Source organism: Hemitrygon akajei, chromosome 5 (genome assembly GCF_048418815.1).
Source record: "Hemitrygon akajei chromosome 5, sHemAka1.3, whole genome shotgun sequence".
Taxonomy (NCBI): domain Eukaryota; kingdom Metazoa; phylum Chordata; class Chondrichthyes; order Myliobatiformes; family Dasyatidae; genus Hemitrygon; species Hemitrygon akajei.
The window spans coordinates 150,754,573-150,774,843 of record NC_133128.1 but is presented as its reverse complement, the minus strand read 5'-3'; the positions used below and the strand labels follow the sequence as shown (position 1 = coordinate 150,774,843).

Below are 20,271 nucleotides of genomic sequence, written 5' to 3'. Positions count from 1 at the left end.
CCTTGTGCAATTGGACCTTCGATTTCCTCACTTGTAAACTCCACTCAGTTTGGATAGCAACAACATCTCTTCCACACTCTCCACTGGCATGGGTGCCCCTCAAAGCTGTCTGCTTAGCCATATTTGTTTGCTGATGACACCACTGTCATCAACTGAATCAAAGCAATGACAAATCAGCATATAAGAAGGAGATTGATTATCTGGCTGAGTAGTGTCATAACAACAACCTCTTACTCAGTGTTAGCAAGACCAAGGAGCTGATTATTGATTTCAGGAGAAAGAAACGAGAAGTCCATGAGCCAGTCTTCCTTGGAGGATCGGAAGTGGAGAGCGTCAGCGACCTTCGATCCCTCTGTATTATTGTTTCAGAGGAACTGTCCTAGACCAAGCATGTAAATGCAAATACAAAGATAACATGGCAGTGTCTCTACTTCCTTAGGGGTTTGTGAGAACTTGGCATGACATCTAAAACTTTGACAAACGTCTATAGATGTATAGTGGAGAGTATATTGACTGGCTGCATCACAGACTGGTATGGAAGCACCAAAGCCCTTGAAAGGAAAATCCTACAAAAAGTAGTGGATATGGTCCAGAGTATCATGGCTAAAACCCTACGCACTATTGAGCACATTTACACAAAACGTTGATGCAGGAAAACAGTACCCATCATCAGGAACCCCCAGGCTCTCAGGTCATGCTCTCTTCCTGCTGTTGCCATCAGGAAGAAGATACAGGAGTCTCAGAACTCACACCACCAGGTTCAGGAACAGTTACTGCCCCTCAACAACCAACCTCTTGAACCAACGGGAATAGCTTCACTCAACTTCACTTACTCCATCATTGAAATGTTCCCATAACCTCTGGACCCACTTTCAAGGACTCTTCATCTCATATTCTCAATATTTATTCTTTATTTATAAAAAAAAATTCTTTTTGTTTTTGCACAGTTTGTTTTCTTTTGCACACTGGCTGAATGCCCAAGTTGATGCAGTCTTTCATTGATACTTTTAAAGTTATTATTCATTTATAGATTTATTGAGTCAATAAAAATAAATTGAATCTTAGAGTTGTGAATGGTGCCTTCTCTGTACTTTCACAATAAATTTCCTTTGAACTTCTGCAGAAAATCTTTTGAATTGGAATGAGTATATTCATAGTTCTTATTAGCGATTAGAGAATTTCTCCTCCCCCATCAAAACTGAAAATTGTTCATAGTTTCTAAGTGGCTTCCTTCTCCCCCACTCATGCACATGCAACTTAAATCTGCTGACCACAATCTCATGGTAAAAGTTCAATTTGTGCTCAGCCCAACTGTAATATAAAAGTGTCTGTATTGAATGTCTACTATGAACACCATTTGATTTGGCTCTGATGAAGCATATGAGTGTAACATTATTCATTAACACAATGCGAGCTAAGCGATAGACAGCTAAGCTTGGACAGCTTCAAGCATATGGAATATGATGAGCAGGTAAAGTCTAGAGATAACAAAGGGAGAAGATAAGGATTGAGCAACAAATGAGCTGAAGCAGTGGGCAGGCATTTGTTACGGAGGTGGAATTTGGTGATTATGGTAAAGCCATGGATATTTGATGCAAAACCCTTCAGGGAGACAAGTATGATGCAATGATTGGATACTGTCTCATTCAGCCTAAGACTGCTCAGGGAGAGGGATGAGTGGTCAGAGAATCAACAGGGATGGACTCCAAGGCAGTGCCTTCAGAACATACAAAAGTTTAGCTGGAAGGTATAGGGATAAATCGTTTATTGTTTCCAATGAAGGATGCCATCACACACACAGAAGTAATAAATTGTATTTGATTTGTGGCTTTGTGTAAGGAGCACCCCCAAGGTACGTCATAGCTGATCAGTTAATATGATCCAATAAGAAGAGCAGTGACTGAAGGCATAGCCAAAGTCATGGATTTTGAAAGAGACCTGGAGACTGGAAAGGACGTTCAAGGACTGAGATTTAAGGAGGGAATTCCAGTGGGCAGGAATTAAACAGCTGGTCGGAAGTTTGATTAAGTAACGGCCTCTGATTATCCTTCTCATTCTGCATATGAAAATCCTCAGCATGTGGTAAATTGCCTCCCCGTACACCACATCAGAAATGGAAAGCTCACCACAAAACAAATGTAATGTTTTACATATGGTACTCATTGAGGCTAGCAATAAAATTTTGCAGGGGACAAAAAAATTAAGAGAATTTTTAAGAATATGTTGCTACAAGTATAGAGTGCTTTTATTCAAACCTGAAAATGCCATGGATACCAGTTAATTAGCCCATGGGTTAATCAGTGCAGCCACTTATTTGGGACAACTCTTAAAGATCTAATGCGAATCAAGAAAATATCTGGGATTCCCTTTGTTTAATTGGGACAGAAGACTGTTGCTAAACAGCTTCTAACTAGCGACAGTCGTATGCACTTAAATGGCCTTTGGTCAAGACACCGTGTTTAGAATGAACAGTTTTTAAACAGCATCATTTGCTTGTGTTTATGTTCAAAATGCGGTGATTTTTGTCACTGATAGTTGGTGATTAATAACCAATAAGATAATTCTGAACTGTTTTGCTCACTGTGATTTCAAGCACTCAGGCCTGGAGATGCCAGAAGCAGCTGGGAGTGAAAACAAAACTATTTCACTACTTCAACAAGTTAGGGACTATGAAGAATTTGAAGGTATCAACAATCATTGTGAATATTATAATGAAAATGAAGATTTTGAGGACGCAATCATTGACAGCATTGTATGAGGGCAGTCTGTTATCTGCACTACATGTCTGCACTGATTTTGTTCATTTACAGTCAAAAGAACATGGCAGTGTACACTGGATGAATTCCTCCATCAATAACGATTAGGAACCAATACAGAGTTTTATAGTACTAGAGTAGTATTGGTAGAATTCTAATTTGTTCTGTATTTCATTTAAATTCATAATGTGTTACCCAGTTGGTCTTCCTTTATACCTTTTTAACTATTTCCCTGAAACTGGATAATTAGGGAAGTTGCTTAATTGGGCCAAAACGTACATGTCCTGATGTGTCCCAGTTAACCAGAATCTACAGTATATTGATAAAAATTCCCTTTGTTCACACCCTTAACAAATCTAATGAATGGTTTAAGGGCATAACAAATACATTTCTTTCGGTAGTTACTACTTTTCATTATGGTGCTTTGAATCTTTTCTACAGATAGGTATTTTTCACTATTTGTCTGATCTTTCTTGAAGATGCTCTGCCACATTGGAGAATTGTGTATAGTGCGATCATTCACACAGTTAGCAACAAGCATTATATCTAAATCTGATCCTGCCTTACCAATTGACAACTAGAAAGCCCTCTAACTATTCACAACTCAAATATCAGTTAACTCAGCACAGAGCAATATCAAACTACTGCTTGTGAGACTCACTTGTTTGCTGGACCATTGACGAAGTGGCATGGATGATTATCATAAACTGACCGATGATATTTAAAGGAATACTTTGCTCTTTGTCGGGGGAAGAGAGTAGCTGGCATTTCCAGTAAACTTGGTGTGAAAAATACTGTATTCAGTGCACTGGAGAATGTGAAAAAACAGATCAAAGCAAAGCTCAACCTGCCGCATTTTGATGGGAAGGAAGAGATGGAAGCTTGCTTTAGGGAACTTGGTGCTCCCATTGCAAGCATTAGAATGCCAGATTATATTGAAATTTTTCTCAAATCCTTGAAACCCATTAAATCAGGCAAGGACGACTATGCTTTGGGTAAGTGGATGGAAATTCCAAATTGTCATTTGACCATGTATGGATGCATAGAGTTATACAGCACAGAAACAGGCCATTCAGCTCAATGTCAATGCCATCTAGGATGTCTGTCTACCTAATCCCTGCATTTAGCTCTATCCCTCTAACCCCTTCCTGTCTATGTACCAATCCAATTATTTTTTTAATATTTTAATTATGTCTGCCTTTTTACCACTTCCTGTAGTATCTTGTTCCATGTACATATCACCCTCTGTGTGGAAAACCTTATTCCTCAGACCCCCTTGAAATATTTTTCCTCTTCACCTTCAACCTATGCCCTCCGGTGTTTGACACCCCTAACCTGGAAGAAGGGCTATGGTTATCTAACCTATCTAAACCCCTCATAATTTTGCTTACATCTGTCATGATATCCCTCAGCCTCCTTTGTTCCAGGGAATACAGTCCCAGCCCACCCAGTCTTTCCTTGTAAATCAAACTCTCCAGTTCAGGCAACATTTCTGTGAATCTTTTCAGTACCCCCTCCAGCTTAATCACATCCTTCTTATAGTATGGCATTCACAAATGCACACACAAGTGTGGGCGGTTCAATAATTATACTAATGTAACATGACTTGCCAACTTCAACAATCAATGTCTCAGCCTATGAAGATAGCATTCTATATGCCTTCTTCACCATTCTATTTACCTGTGTTTTCTCTTTCAGGCAAGTGTATACTTTTACCCCAGGGTCTCACAGTTATGTATAATTGGTCTATTATAACAATTAATTGCAAGTCTGTTATATATTATTAAATTGTATGTTAATATCCTTATCAGTTTTGACATTAAATCATAATCAGGTTTGATTTAATTTGTTTCTCCAATTTACTTCTTTCTCTTCCTCTTTTGGAATATTACCTATGGTAGCCATAAGCTTTCCAGTACCTTAACTAAATGGTAGTGTTTGTGCCCAGGTGAAATACATTGATGACCCAATTTATTCTGGAAGGCATTACTGTCTAGTCAGTCCTGTCCCAGAAACATATCTTAGGGTGAACTTAGCGAGCAATCAGAGACAAAGGCCCCAGGTGACTTTTTTATTCTCTGAGGCTACAAGAAATAAATCATTTTGGGCAACCAATTGCTACTCTGGCTGAGATCCAGAAACCCAGTACAATTTGAAGATTGAACCTGGAATATGGAGCAGTTATGTTCCTAGTGCTAAAGAATATCAGTTGATGAAAACCAAAACTGTTAAATGACAACTTCCAATAGAGGGTTTCTAATTAATAGAGGGTTAATTAATGTGCTTAATTGCTGAATTTCATTATTTCAGCTCCAACATTTTGAAAATACATTGAAAGTCTGGGGGATAATAGAATAAGGTTAATATGGAGTTACCATTCGCATTGCATTTCACTCAGCCTTGATTGTCAAGTATCAGCAAGGTTTCACTGTGATAAGAGAAAATGTTTTGGCTAAATGAGAACTAAATTTGTTATGAAAGCAATTTAATGTAATTGATTGTAATAGCACTTCATTTACTTTGGTCTCTGCACCTGTTTGAAAAAAATGTCTAAATTGTGCATTAAATTGCAGAGAAGATTTGAAAAGGAGGTATTTAACAGAGCAAATTAGATATCAATGTATGTGTTGTTGTAGAGGTGAACCACTTACCCTATTGACCCTGAGTTAGTTTGTATGGAAGAGCAAACCATTCGCTCACTCTGCCTCTGCCCCTCCTCCTGCTCTTAACCAATATCTCTACAGGTATTTATTCAATTTTGCTTGGATATTGAGTTAGAATTCTCAAATTCACTAGATTATTTCAAATTCTAACCATGTATTGGATTTTTTAAAAAATCTTGCATTCTCTTCACTTCTTATGCAAATCACATTAAATCTCTGCTCTTCGGTATTAGAAATTTCAACTGTCTTCATTTTCCTAATGAAAAAAGGCTCTTCATGATTTTTTAACCAATTCCTTATCAAATTTCCTCCTAACCTTCTCATGCCTGTTGAAGAACCTAATTCTCCAAAGCATCCAACAACTATAGTTCTCGTCACTAGAACAAATTCTACTTGATCGTTTCTATGTTGTTTGCAAGCTGGCAGATCCATGACTGAAGTGTCCAGAGCTGGACTCAGCATCCCTATAGAGACTTAACCCATGCTTTAGTGTTACCTTTGCCTTTTATAATTTGTCTCTCTATATGTAAATTCCTAAATATTGTTTCTAAGTGTTATTCTTTGAATCTTCAAAGTCATGTGCGAACACCCCCTACATTTCTTTATTCCTTGCATTACATTTCATCTACTATGTGTTCATCCTACCTATGGCTTCTTAAAGTTGATTGTTATCTGCTACAGCATTTACTACACTTCCAAGTTTCATGTCACCTGAAAATGTTGAAATTGTCTCCTGTACACCAAAGTCAATGAAAGAGACCAGCACTTCCAGTGCTGAACCTTCTCATCCCAACTCTTTTATACTAAGCCATGTCTGATGAAGACAAGCATCCCATCTGCCTTCTTCATCCACCCTTTCTACTCATGGTATCACTTCTAGGAATCTGTGGACTTTGCACCCCGAGGTCCCTCTGTTCATCAACACTCCCTAAGACCCTACCAGTTATTGTGCACGTTCTATCCTTATTCAACCTTCCAAAATACATCACCTCAGACTTGCCAAGAATAAATTCCATTTGCCATTGCTCTGCCCCACGTTCCAACTGATCAATATCATGGCCTGGTCTAAGACACTCCTCCTTGTTATCTACAACAACACAAAACTTTTTTTCTGCTGCAATTAACTCATCATGGATGCAAACATCCGTAGTATTTGTCATAACTATTGCTTGATAAGCAGTGAAGCAAAGTGTACATTTACTTTTATCAATAGATATGTATTTTTATCCCTTACTGAACCTAGTTTGACAATCCTTGTACTGCTACTATGCTAATAAAGAACTTTGGATTTTCTTGCAGCAGCAAACTTTGAATTTATTTTCAAATTATGTGCTTATAACTATCCAGGTAATTAAATGTTTTTCCAAGATACTCCAATGGAGGTAATTTCACTTGATGTCAGAGACTTGGGTGGGGTTTGCTGGCCATCTTGAAAAACCCTGCAGAGCATATTTGGAAAGAGATAGGCCTCAGTCCTGACAGGCTTACAATTAAAAAATATGTTTCAATTATGTGCAAACATACTGGGAAAATGATCAATGACTCTAAGGTTAGTTTAAATTATTCTCATTTTGTCGAAAGTAATAAAAGACACCTAAGTCAGACATCTCAAACTGAAAGTCATAGAACATAGACGTCTATGGCACAGTACAGCCCACAATGTTGTGCCGACCATGTAACCTACTCTAGAAGCTGCCTAGAATTTCCCTACCACATAGCCCTCTGTTTTTCTAAGTGCCATGTACCTATCTAAGAGGCTCTTAAAAGACCCTATTGTATCTGCCTCCACCACCGTCACCAGCAGTGCATTCCATGCACCCACCACTCTCTGTGTAAAAAAAACTTACCCCTGACATCTCCTCTGTACCTACTTCCAAGCACCTTAAAACTATTCCCCCTCGTGTTAGCTATTTCAGCCCCGGGAAAAAAGCTGTGGCTACTACACGATCAACGCCTCTCATCATCTTATAAACCTCTATCAAGTCATTGACAAAGCCTGAGTATTGCGACCTGGACGACTCATACCATTTGCATTTACAGTTACTGTGCTAGTTCTTTTTTCTGCTCTATCTTGTGGGCGTGGCAGTTTGGAAAATTTAATCACAGGAGTGGATTAATCTTAAATTGCCTCTGGTTGACTGATCTGGGTCAAGGCACCAAAGGTAGGCTGCTAAAATTACTGACGATACAAAGATATGCAGAAAAGTAAATTGTGATGAGGGTGTAAGGAGATTATGCAGCAAGGTTAAGTGAGTGGACAAAGATCTGACAAATGGAATAAAATGTGGAAAATGTGAAATTGTCTAATTCACCAAGAAAAATAGAAAGCGTATTATCTGAATGATGAGAGCTTACAGAGCTGCAAGTGTCACTGTGTGATTTACAAAAGGATAATGTGCAAGTCCAGAAGTTAAATGGGAAAGCTAATAGATTGTTATTGTTTAGTGTTGTGGGAAATGAATACTGAAAATAAGAAGTTTATACAGTAGAGTGCAGTAGTGAGAGCTCATTTGGAGAATTGTATACAGTATTGGACTCCTTATTAAGGAAAGATGTTTTAAGAAGATCATTTAAGAATATGTTGGAAGGAGCTCGGAGAAACCTTCCTATATGTGGATTCCTGACTGGAATTAGCAAGTTATTACATGAGGAAAGGTTGGATGGGCTTGGCTTATATCTGTTGGAGAGTGAATGTGATTGAAATATATAAGATCCTGAGTACTCTTCACAAGATGAATCTGGAACGGATATTTCCTCTCGTGGAAGGGACTAGAACTCGCAGATGTTTAAAAAATAAGGAGTTGCCCACTTAAGATGGAGATAAATTGATTGTTTTCTCCAAATGTTTTCAGTCCTTTGAAGTTTTCTTCCTCAGATGACAGTGAAAGCATAGTCTTTGAATATTTTAAGTGACAGAAACATAGATTTTTTTTATGACCAAGGAGTGAAAAGCTTATGACAAGGTAGATGGGAATTCAGAGTTAAAGTAAACAAATTCACTATTAAATGGCAGAGGATTCTTGAAGGCCAGTGATCAAAGTATTGAGTGCAGAAGATAGGATGTTATGTTGAAGTTGTTTAAGACATTGGTGAGGCCTAATTTGGAGTACTGAGTACACTTTTAGTCACCTACCTACAGGAAAGATGTAAATAAAGTTGAGAGAGTACAGAGAAAATTTACAAGGATGTTGTAGGGTCTGGAGGAACTGAGTTATAAAGTAAGATTGAATAGGTTAGGACTTTATTCCTTAAAACATAAAGGATTGAGAGGAGATTTAATAGAGGTATACAAAATTATGAGGGGTATAACTAGGATATATGCAAGCAGGCTTTTTCCACTGAGGTTGGGTGGGACAACAACCAGAGGTCATGGATTAAGGGTGAAAGGTGAAAAGTTTAAGTAGAACATGAAATGAACTTCTTCACTCAGATAGTCGTGAGGATGTGGAACAAATGGTGCATGCTAGCTCAATTTCAATGTTTAAGCAAAGTTTGTTTAGGTACATGGATGGTAAGGGTATGGAGGGCTATGGTCCGGGTGCAGGTTGATGGGAGTAGGCAGTTTCAAATGCTTTGGCATTTGATGGGCCAAAGGGCCTGTTTCTGTGCTGTACTTCTCTGTGACTCTATGACTCTTTGGTCTACAGCTATTCTTAATTCACACATTCATATGTATGTTTGTATTATAACTTTGAGATATAAGCAAATTAAAAGAGTATAGAATCATAAAATCTACAGATACAAGGAAGCAGTTCAGCCTGTCATTCCTGTCTCAGTTCTCTGAAAGAGCTGGTAAATCAGTCCTCCCGTGTGTCTTCACCATAGTGTTTTGAATTGATTTACACTTTCCTTCCGGTCTGGAACTGCACTGTACTTATTTTGTGGAGCATGAGCATCAGCAAATCCCAGCATTCAAGGAGTTTATTTTATGCTGGAACTTATTGGTGGTCTTTAAATGTAACAAGAGATTTGAAAGAATGTTATCTTTGTCCTCAAGATATGGCAAGGCTGCCATGACCTTACTTAGTATCCATCACGTATGGAGAAAGTGAAATTGAATCACTTTGACCAGAAAGGAAAACAAGGACATTGAGTAAGTAACAAAGAACAACCGACAGTATGTGTCCATCCAGGCAGAGTGTGACTCAAAGGGGAAATTGAAAATGTTGGTGTTCCCATAGCATTACTACTCTTGCTCGTTTTAAGGCCGAGGGTGCTCTGGTATGTTGGATGTCAAATGCGGTTACTGTTATCAATACTGTGTTCCATTACAAGTTCACCCTAGCTTACAAACCCAATTTACATCCTGTCCATAAATATAAATGAGATCTTGGAAGATCAGCAGGATGGATTTGCTGACTAATCATGAACACAAGAGATTCTGCAGATGCTGGAAATCCAGAGCAACACACACAAAATTCTCAAGGGACTCAGCAGGTCAGGCAGCATCTGTGGAAATGATTTGGACTGAGTCCCTTCTTCAGGACTGGAAAGATGGGGGGAAAATGCCAGAATAAAAATGTTGGGGGAGGGGAAGGAGGATAGCTAGATAATAGGTGAAGCCAGGTGGGTGGGAAAGATAAAGGTCTGGAGAAGTGGGAATCTGATAGAAGAGGAGAGTTGACCATGGGAGAAAGGGAAGAAGGAAGGGCATAGGGGGAGATGATAGACAGGTGAGGAGAAGAAGTAAGAGGCCAAGAGTGGGGAATAGAAGAAGTGAGAAGAGGGAGAGGTAACAATTTACTGGAAGAAGAAATCAATGTTCACGTCATCAGGTTGGAGGCTACCGAGTTGGAATATGAGATGTTGCTCCTCCACCTTGAAAGTAGCCTCAAAATGGAAAAAGAGGAGGCCATGGAGTTAGGAAGTAAAATGTTTGGCCAGTGGGAAATTCTACTTTTTGCCAGTGGAATGGAGGTGCTCGACAAAGACGTCCACCAATTGTTGGGTCTCACCAATGTACAGGAGGCCACATCAGGAGCACCGGATACAATAGATGCCCCCAAAAGATTTGCAGGTGAAGCATTGCCTCACCTCACAAAGTGCTGTAGATTCTCATGGCTACCTTGATTATATGTTTTCCCAACCCAAATGCCATCCCCTTTTCTCAGTTCCTTCATCTCTCCTGCATCTGTTCACAGGATGAGGCTTTCCTTTTCAGGATGTCAGAGATGTCCTCTTTCAAAGGACAGGGTATCTCTCCCTCCACATTGATACTGTCCATTTCCCGGACACCTGCACTCACCCATCTTCCCTCCCCACTAATCTCTCACCTGACACATATCCCTGCAAGTGATAGAAACACTAGACCTACCCATTCATCTCCTCTCTTTCCTCCATTCAAACAGTCATTCCAGGTGAGGTAACAATTCACCTGCAAATTTGTTAGGGTTGTCTATTGTATCTGGTGCTCTCTGATATGACCTCCTCTACATTGGTAAGATCCGACATAAATTGGGGGGTCACTTTGTCGAGCACCTCTGCCCCATCTGCCAAAACCAGTATTTTCCCACGGTCAACCATTTTAATTCCTATCCCCATTCCTGCTTCGACATGTCAGTCCATAGCTTTCTCTTTTGCCACGATGAGGCCACTCTCAGGGTCGAAGAGCAACACCTTATTTTCTGTGTAGGTAGCCACCAACCTGATGCCATGAACATCACCTTCTCCTTCTGGTAATTATTTTCCCTCCTCATTCCCTGTTCTTCTATTCCCCACTTTGGCCTCTTATCTCTTCTCCCCAACTGCTTATCACCTCCCTCTGATGCCCCTCCTTCTTCCCTTTCTCCCATTGCCCACTCCCCTCTTTATCAGATTCCTTCTTCTCCAGCTCTTTATCTTTCCCACCCACCTGGCTTCAACCATCACCTTCTAGCTAGTCCTTCTTCCCCACCCCCCATCATTTTATTCTGGCATCTTCCCCCTTCCTTTTCCAGTCCTGAAGAAAGATCTCAGCCCGAAGCATTGACTGTTTGTTCATTTCCATGGATGCTACCTGACCTGCTGAGTCCTGCCAGCATTTTGTGTGTGTGTTGCTCTGGATCTGCTGGCTGCTGCAGGGCTGCAGTCATCCTCCGCTGTGTTTGAACTAAGTTAGTGTTTACCTTTCTGACTTGCAAACTGTTCCAATTACAAATAGTCCTCAGGAATAGAATCCTGTTGCGACCTGGGGAGGACCTGTGTTGCATTTCTATGTGTCTCAACATTATGATGAAATTTAGCATTCAAGTGATTTTCTAGTACACTAATAGTGATTGACGTTGGGAGGCACAGTCTCACAGCTAGTAGAGCTGCTCCCTCTTTGCCCCAAAGACCAAATGAACATTTTCTCTATGACCAATTGACTTTTCTTCAGGTATTTTGGTTTTCTCCCATATCCCAAAGACATGTGGTTTGGAAGGTTAATTAATTGCTGTAAATCACCTCTTGTATGGAGTTGTAGAATCGGGAGGAGCTGAGAATATGGAGAGAATACAAATGGGATTAATGTGGGACTGGTGTAGGTGGGAGGTTGATGGTTGGCACTGACTTGATAGAATGGAAGGCCTGTTCCATGCTGCATCTCTCTGTGACTCTCTAATTCTCTGACTTTGTCTATAATTCCTTTTGTGGACCTCTTCCCTTCTCATATCCCACAATCTTTTCTTCTGGGTGTACAAAGATTCCATACAATGGGTGACTTGCTCTGCCATTTCAGAAGTTATTAACATCATCCATTACTGAAGAAATTAGAAGGTCATTTTGGGTGGAAGAGTTTAGATTATTTCCCTGGTGGAAACTAGGATGGTATCCATCACTAGATTGAAGCTCGCAAACTCTGATTTTTGAAATTGCTCTGTACAAGAACAAATTAGTTAAAATCTGGAACATTCATATCAAGGTGCACTTTGAAAACAGTTTGAAGTACGTATTTACTTTAAAAAAGCAAAATCAGCTTTTGATTTTGATTATAAATTAGTCAAATACACTGTTTCTGCTAAACTATATTGCCTAACAGAAGCAAGGCTGAGCCCTCATTCACTGGTGTCCTCAAATGATTTTAGAAAAGTACGGTATACTTTTAGCTTCAAGTTTAGCTTTAAGCCCATTGATACCAAAGCAGCAGGGTTAATATGTACTGTCAACTGTATCTCTGCACCATTTGTCATACACAAAGAGTTTGTTAAGACTCCATGTGGGTTAAGTTCAGTAGACCCTGAAACTGGGACTGCAGATTGCAATGTGTAATTAATGAACACCTGTTGTTTCTGCAGCAGGAAGGTAAAACCCTTTCTGTTTGTTGCTTAATAGTGTGCACTCAGTGTTAACTGTTGGGTGGATGGATGATTGCTTCAACAAAGGACTTTGAATTGTGAAAGATCTGCACCACTTATAGTGAGACACTCACTGTGTCTCTTAAACCCAGCCTCCACTATTTACAGTTTATCTGCATTTCTTTTGACTACTAAGAGCTAGCCTGAATTGCTTGTGCCGATCTCTTACAGGCAGCAGCCACCTTGCAGACACGGTGCTTACGTTGTTTCGAGCACTGCTTTTACACCTTAAGCACCCCACTTGTAAACTAGCCTGCACCTTCTAAAGTGGAGGCACACTCTGGCTGGAGCAGACACGCAAAATCCATAAAATGGCACATCATGACAAAGAGCAAGTTCCACGATTTACAAATGGAGAGTTTGCCCTATCAACAGGAGGCCCTCCAGGCTAAATCTTAAAAGGACTTGAGACCAAATAGCCACAAAGATGAATTTTGAGAGTAAGACCTAGAGGACATAGGTAGTCTGTTGCAAGAACTGCACATGCTTGGTCATGGTCAGTGATTAAGCCCTCAAACTCTTTTTCTTTCTGACTGTACCACATCCATACTTGACATTAATAAGTTAACATCACCCCATGCATTCTCTAGTGCCTCACACCCACATCACAAGCTCACACATAATGCCTCCTATTCACCCTGATACATTGCACTGACACTTTTCTCTTTTACAAGAAGGGGTGGAATATAATCAAAAGCAGCAGGAGTAAGTGTTCCCAGATGCCCTGCTGGTCATGGAGGAGATCATAGAGGCCATTGTTTGGAAGGCTGTTGGTGACACTTTGGTGGTACTGGAGGACAAGCCTATTGTCCTCCCTCAGACTGATGGCATTAACGCTCCCAACATATTGGTACACTTGCTGTTGCCTGCCATCATCAGTCACAAGCCAAGGCTGCCTTTGAAGCCAGACCTCTAAGAGACCAAACTCCTTCAAAGCAAATGTTATAGTTTTAGCCATGCTTGTACAAACAGCACGACAGACAGCAAATCAAATTACTTGTGTGCACAACAGTAATTTGCTGCAGTCCTTGCTTTATATGAGAGCGGGATGTGTCAACTGACCTGTTATCGAACTGAGACCTGCATGGCACCGTGAAGACATGAAAAGCAGATTTTCATTATTATACTGAATCACGGAGTGTTTAAACATTTAATTATTTTTCTAAGAAATACATTTGACATAAATGTAAGTGTTTGATTAAACTACAGCCTTGTTTGCTCAGATAATAAATGAAATTTGTTTCCTTTAGTGACAGGATATTTTTCTTATTAATGCTTAATCCATCATTGTGCAATATTAAATTAATTGTGACTGCTGCACAGGACTTCTTGGATGGGACCAATCTCTGGTTTGGAGAGAGATTACAGATTTCCATTCTTTCAGATCTCAGTTGAAGATTATGCAAAACTCCGTTTTTCCAGGAGACCAAGAACTTACCAAAAATGTTCCAATTTTATATGAAACATCCTGGTCACAGTAAAGAACTGACATTGAAATCAAATCTGAATGCAAAATCCTTTGAGTGGATGTCAGAAAACAAGAATGCCTTTGTGAGTGATTGAGATTCATTTTCAATGTGGAAAAAATAGAACTTGTATAAACCTCTTGGGACAAGCAGCTTACCTGTGTACTATTCACGTGTTAGCTTTGAAACATTATTCAAACAAGCCACACCCAAGCATTTTCACCACGTAGTTATAGAACATTCTTAATATAATATCTCTCAAGAGTTGCTGCTTATCTCAGTAACTGAATATTCACTGAAAATGACTCTCTTTGCCTTCATAGGATTATCCTTAACTCCGAACTCTTTGGTCAAGCTGTTGGTCACCTTTTCTTTATTAACAATTAGTTATATTATTTTTGAAGCATCTTGTAAATAGCTGAATATTTTACATTGTGTATGCTTGTAATATGAACTTAATGCTTTTGTGTAACCACTACATACTCTAAAGATTTCAAATGAGAATTGGAAGAATGAGGAAAACATGTAATGTTAAATTCTGAGCATGTGTAAAAGGAAGTCAGAAAGTGCTGCCTCTGCGATGTGGGAAGCTGATACGAGGACCTTTCTAAGTTGAGTTCTTTACCTGATCAGTAAGGAGATCTAAGTGTTATCTAAACAGAAGCAGAGAAAGGATATATAAAGAAAGAAGTAGCAGCCACATGAGAAGAGAAAAGTAAATAAAATGATTTGTTAAGTGCACATGTAGAATAGGAAATAGTTAAATTTCAAAAGACACTTACATGAGGTGTCAAAAAGCATTAACGTTGTAGTTAATGTATGAGGAGACACTTCGAGCCTCTGTGCTGGACTGAGACAGCAGCCCGCAACTAGTGGACTTCAGGATCAGCTGCAGAGATGCCTGGTTTTGTGAAACAGTTCTGACAGCTGTTTGTTTGCTTTTATTGTTTGCATGATTTGTTTTGTTTTGTCTCCACAGTCTGGGTGTTTGACGGTCTTTTGTTTTTAATGGCTTCTGTTGGGTTCTTTGTTTCATGGCTGCCTGTAAGGAGATAAATCTAAAGTTTGTAAAAAAAAAGATAATTTGATAATAAAATTAACTTTGAACTTGTGGATTTGTACAGAATGGAAATTGGCCCTTCAGCCTTGCTTGTATATGCTGATTGGTGTGGCTTTTATGCCAATCTCATTGACTGACATTTTACCCATATCCCTCTATTCCCTTCCCATCCATGTTCCTGTCCAAATATTTGATTATGATTGTATCCACCTCTAACATCTGCTCTGGCAATTTGTTCCCGATACTCACCACCCTGCAAAACTTATCCCTCAGATCTTCTTTAAGTATTTCCCCGTTTGTCTTAAACCTATGCTTTTGTGTAACTATGCTTTTTAGTTACACAACAATGCTATTAATAAAAATGCTGGAGACAGGAGCTAAGGTTCATGGTTCTTTACTGGTAGAAACCGAACTCTAACACTCACGTACAGATCAATACGTGCCTAATAACGCATGCTCAATATGCGCCTAATAGTGCATTCAACAATGTGTTACTAAAACATAAAGTAGTCCTTTATTATACTGTATAGTGTATTATACGGTACACTTCTCCACTTTTATTTTATTAGTGTAGCAACTGTTTTTTTACTGGGAACTATGCTAAACAAATATGTTTACCCTTAACATAAAGATGCCTACCATTTGTTTACTTAGTAACCTAATAATATCAAATTATAACAAGCCTTTTTTTTACTTTTGGTCTAAGACCCATTTATTACTCAAGTCTCTGGGGGAGTCTTCTCTGCCTCTCCGGGTAATGTCTGTCAATAATTTATTTGTTTTAATACAGATTTCTATATAAAAGTCATGAAAAGTTGACCTCTGAGCATAGGGAGTTAAGAAGATGTGTGCCTCCAACTTGCTAAGAGTTCTAGGCAGCAGATCACCTCCATATAATGAAGACTCCTCTGTGTAGCTGTCCTAGATATATACGCATCTTTGTGCTATCACTTGTCTTCCGTACCCATTTGTTCCGACTGAGCTAATTATACAGCCAAACTTTGTATTCTCCTTAGATTCCAAATAGATAGCCTGACCTTTATGATACCATCTCTTATCGTAATATAACTTTCCATCTTCTATTCATGCTTCATATCTTTGTGCTGGTGATTCAGCAGGAGTGCTGGGAAGATGCTCAGGAGAAGATGGAGATGCTGGTCTTTTCGGAGATTTAAGCTTATTGAGAGTTCCCAGATCTTCCATTATCTGTTCATCTGTTAACAAGTAATTTAACTGCACAGGTGCAGGTTTTCGTCTTTTGTCTGTAATTGGAACAGGGTCTTTAGGTCTCCTCCTTAGTTTCTTAGTCATTATTGGCTTTACCTCCATAGAATCTCCTGCTAGTTCCATTGTTAGCCTCTCATTCTCAATCATCTTTTTCTTTTCTTCTAACTCAATCTTTTTATCTTCAAATTCCTTCACTGTTGCTTTCTTCTCTTTAATATAATTCCTTTTCACTTGTTCTGTCTCCAGTTGCAGAAAAATCTCTGCATTTCATATTCTTCCCTTGTATTGTTGATCTAGTTTCTTCATCCTTTTCTGATGCTCCTGCAAAGTGCTTTCCTGTAACTGCTGTAGCTGTCTATTGAGAGATATCAATTTCTCCTGGTACATCTGCTCTTTTACTTCCAGGTAGTCTTCATCATCCTGCTTATCGGCAATATCTGTCTCCCATGCATCATCTGTATCTTCATCTGAGTCACGGCCATGGATACTGCGTTCATCCTCATCATCGACGCTGTCTAGCTCCTCCTCATCATTGTAATAGTCAACAATGGGTGAGAGGAGAGCTGCAGACATCTTCTCCGCCAAGCTGCCCTCCTTTTTTGACACATCTAGTGCCTTGACGGTGTGCCAATCCAACTGGATTTTCCAGAGCCATTCACGTCCCAGCAATGGTGGTCCTCCATTTTTCAGTACATAGAGCTTCTGCTGCTATGTTTTGTCTCCGTAGGTCACTGTCACTTTAATTTTACCTTTGGGACACACTTTCTGTCCTGTGTAAGCCTTTAGCAGTACTTTAGTTCGTTTCAGAGGTATGTGAGAAAACAGTCGTTTGTAGTCATGTACAGAGATCACTGTTAAAGCTGAGCCTGTGTCCAAATCCATTTTCAGTCTCATGCCTGCCACTTGTGGAGTGATCCATATTACTCTTTGATCATCTGTCTCTTTCACGCTGTGAAGTTGCAGACAAGACAATTCACTTTTGTCTGAGTTGTTTTCATCAGAACTGCTTTCTTTCATTTTGTGTGCATTGTTGTTTTTTCCCTTTCTGGGGTTTCTTGTTTCTCTGTATTTTGTCCTTTTTCTGCTGTTAACTAGCTTTGCATACTCTGCCAGTGTGGCCCTGTTTGCCCCTTTTCTGCATTCTTTGTCTTTAAACCAGCAGTCATCAGGGCCATGTGACATGATCCCACAATGGTAACATTTCTTTCCTTCATTTCTGTTCAGTGACATTTTACTTGTGGCATATCCAGAGAGTTTTGTTGTATCTCAGAAGCATCCCGTGCCACTGTTTCCGTTGATATTGCAATGTTTAGCACTTTCTCAAATGTAAGGTCTCTATCACACAGAAGCTTCTTCTGTGTGGTTTCACAGTGCATGCCACAGACTAAACTGTCCCTCCATGCGTCCGATAGACCAGCTCCAAATAGATAATGTTTTGATATTTGCTCAATTCTGCACAATATTCAGAAATGCTTTCATTTTTGCTCTGATTCTGTTTGTGAAATATAAATCTTTCAGCCATGACCAGTGGTCTGGGGTTTAAATGCTGTTGAAGAGTGTCTACTATTTGCTTGAATGTTTTGTCAGCTGGCTTTTCAGGGGTTGATAAACTCTGTAGCAGGCCGTATGTTTTTGCCCCCATTATACTGAGTAAGACACTGGCTTTCTTTTCATCATTAACACCGTTAGCCTCACAATATAACTCCACTCTCTCAATGTAAGTTGCCCAGTCTTCAATGCTACTATCAAATGCTGTAATGGTTCCAATCATCACCATCTTTGTTATGCTAATTTAGCCCCATTTTCCCCTTGTTTTCTTTTTGACTTGTGTGTTCTTTTTGCTAGCGCCACGAGCGCATTCCGTCTAGATGTGTGCGTCGCTCCTTTTTATCTCCCTTCTGGGGCAGGCAGGCTCTCAGCCCGTGGGGGTCAGCATCGGCTGTGGTCTCGCCTGGACACGCTGCAGCTCTGACTGAGTCTCTTGATCTCCTGATGTTCCCGACCCCTTGCTCGTTCCTTGCTCTCTTCCTCTGAGTGTCGTTATCAATTAAAACACAACGTTCCGATATGATGTAGGTTCATTAACCTCGTTGCCAATTTGTTGCATATGTGGCCTGTTACACAACAATGCTATTAGTAAATACGCTGGAGACAGGAGCTAAGTTTCATGGTTCTTTACTGGTAGAAACCGCACTCTAATACTCACGTACAGATCAATACGCGCCTAATAACGCATGTTCAATATTCCCTTAATAGTGCATTCAACAATGTGTTACTAAAACATAAAGTAGTCCCTTATTATACTGTAGGCAATACGGTACACCTACCCTTTGGGGAAAAAAAACTGTGGCCATCTACCCTATCTATGCTACTTATAATTTTCTAAACCTCTATAAATTCACCCCTCAGCTTTCCATGCCCCATGGAGGACAATCCTAGCCTGTCCAAACGTATCCTGTAAGTAAAACACTCCATTCCAGGCAAATTCCTAGGTGCCTCTCTTCAGCACTCTTTCTAGCATGATCACGTCCTTCAGAGGCTTGACCAGAACTGCATACAATAGTCCACATCTGAACCAACCGAAGTCTGCACCACAGGTTACACTTCCAGCCCGAAGAACACCGTCCAACAATCCCTGCCTCCTATCGCCAAGCTAATTTTGGATCCAGCTTCCCAAATCATCTTGAATCGCATGTGTTCCAACTTTCTGGACCAGCCTATCATTCAGGACCTTGTCAAAAACTGTACTAAATTCCATGTTACCATGTTAACACCTTGTCTTCATATATTTCTTTGTAATCTCCAGAAAAACCTCAGTCAGGTAGGATTTTCCATGTACAAACCCACACTGATACCACCCACTCCCCCACCCCAATTCATCCATGCCTTTCCAAAAGGTTATAAATCCTGTTCATAAGATTTCTTTTCCTTGTTGTTTTCTCACGACCGAAGCCTCACTGCCTTGTAGTTTTCCACAATTTCTCTACTGCCCTTCTTGAATATGGGGAGGAAATAACCTATTCCAGTCTTCCACTACTTCAACAGTTTCTAAAGATGTTGCAGAAATCTCTATCAGAGACCCCCCCCCCCCCCACCTTGCTTTCCACACCACACTGGGACAGATTTCATCAGGCCCTGGGGATTCGTCCACTTTAATGTGAATAAGTATCTCTGACACTTCCTTTCCAATACATTCATGTTTCAGACAATCAGTGTACACCTCCCCCTAACTCACCACCCCACCCATCCTTCCCCCTTGTAAATGCTGTTATAGATGGTCCAGTTCTCAGAAGCATAAAGGAGGGCAGGAGTTGACCAGTTTTGCGCAAGGTCTGTGGTCTTGACCTTCAGATACCCTTTTCAGTGCTGGGACACTGAAGACAATGATGAACTTTATCAATGATATCTTCCAAGAGATGGCTCCTGAACATGAGAAATAAATTGTATAAGGTCTTGTTGTTACAGGGCACTGTGGTGCTGGAGGTAAGTTAGAGGAGGACTTTTGTCTTGTGGATATTGAGTGTAAGGTCCATCCTCTCCAATGCTTCAGTTGAATGTGTTGATGGCTTGAAGCTCAGCCTCTGGACACTGCAAGTGCAAGCATTGACATAATTTAATTCTATTACCACTGATATATCCCTAGCATCTTTGTGCTTTGTTCTTTTCTAGCTCAATACATCTGTTTTGATTCAGATTTATTTTTCACAAGTATATCGAAACATACAGTGAAATGTGTCATTTGCATTAACAACCAACACACCCAAAGATGTGCTGGGGACAGCACGC

The 20,271-nt window shown here is 39.9% G+C and overlaps 1 protein-coding gene and 1 pseudogene across 1 annotated transcript; one reads left to right on the top strand and one right to left on the bottom strand.

Annotated features, from left to right (window-relative positions):
• Positions 1-1,453: 1,453 nt before the first annotated feature.
• LOC140727256 (nmrA-like family domain-containing protein 1) lies at positions 1,454-14,295 on the top strand. Its single transcript, XM_073044518.1, has 6 exons — positions 1,454-1,471; positions 3,484-3,751; positions 4,568-4,590; positions 6,822-6,999; positions 12,904-12,926; positions 14,155-14,295. Exons 1-6 carry the CDS (start codon positions 1,454-1,456, stop codon positions 14,293-14,295), a joined length of 651 nt encoding a protein of 216 aa, XP_072900619.1.
• A 1,834-nt stretch (positions 14,296-16,129) lies between these two features.
• Positions 16,130-17,058, bottom strand: LOC140727389 (sin3 histone deacetylase corepressor complex component SDS3 pseudogene; annotated as a pseudogene).
• Positions 17,059-20,271: the final 3,213 nt, after the last annotated feature.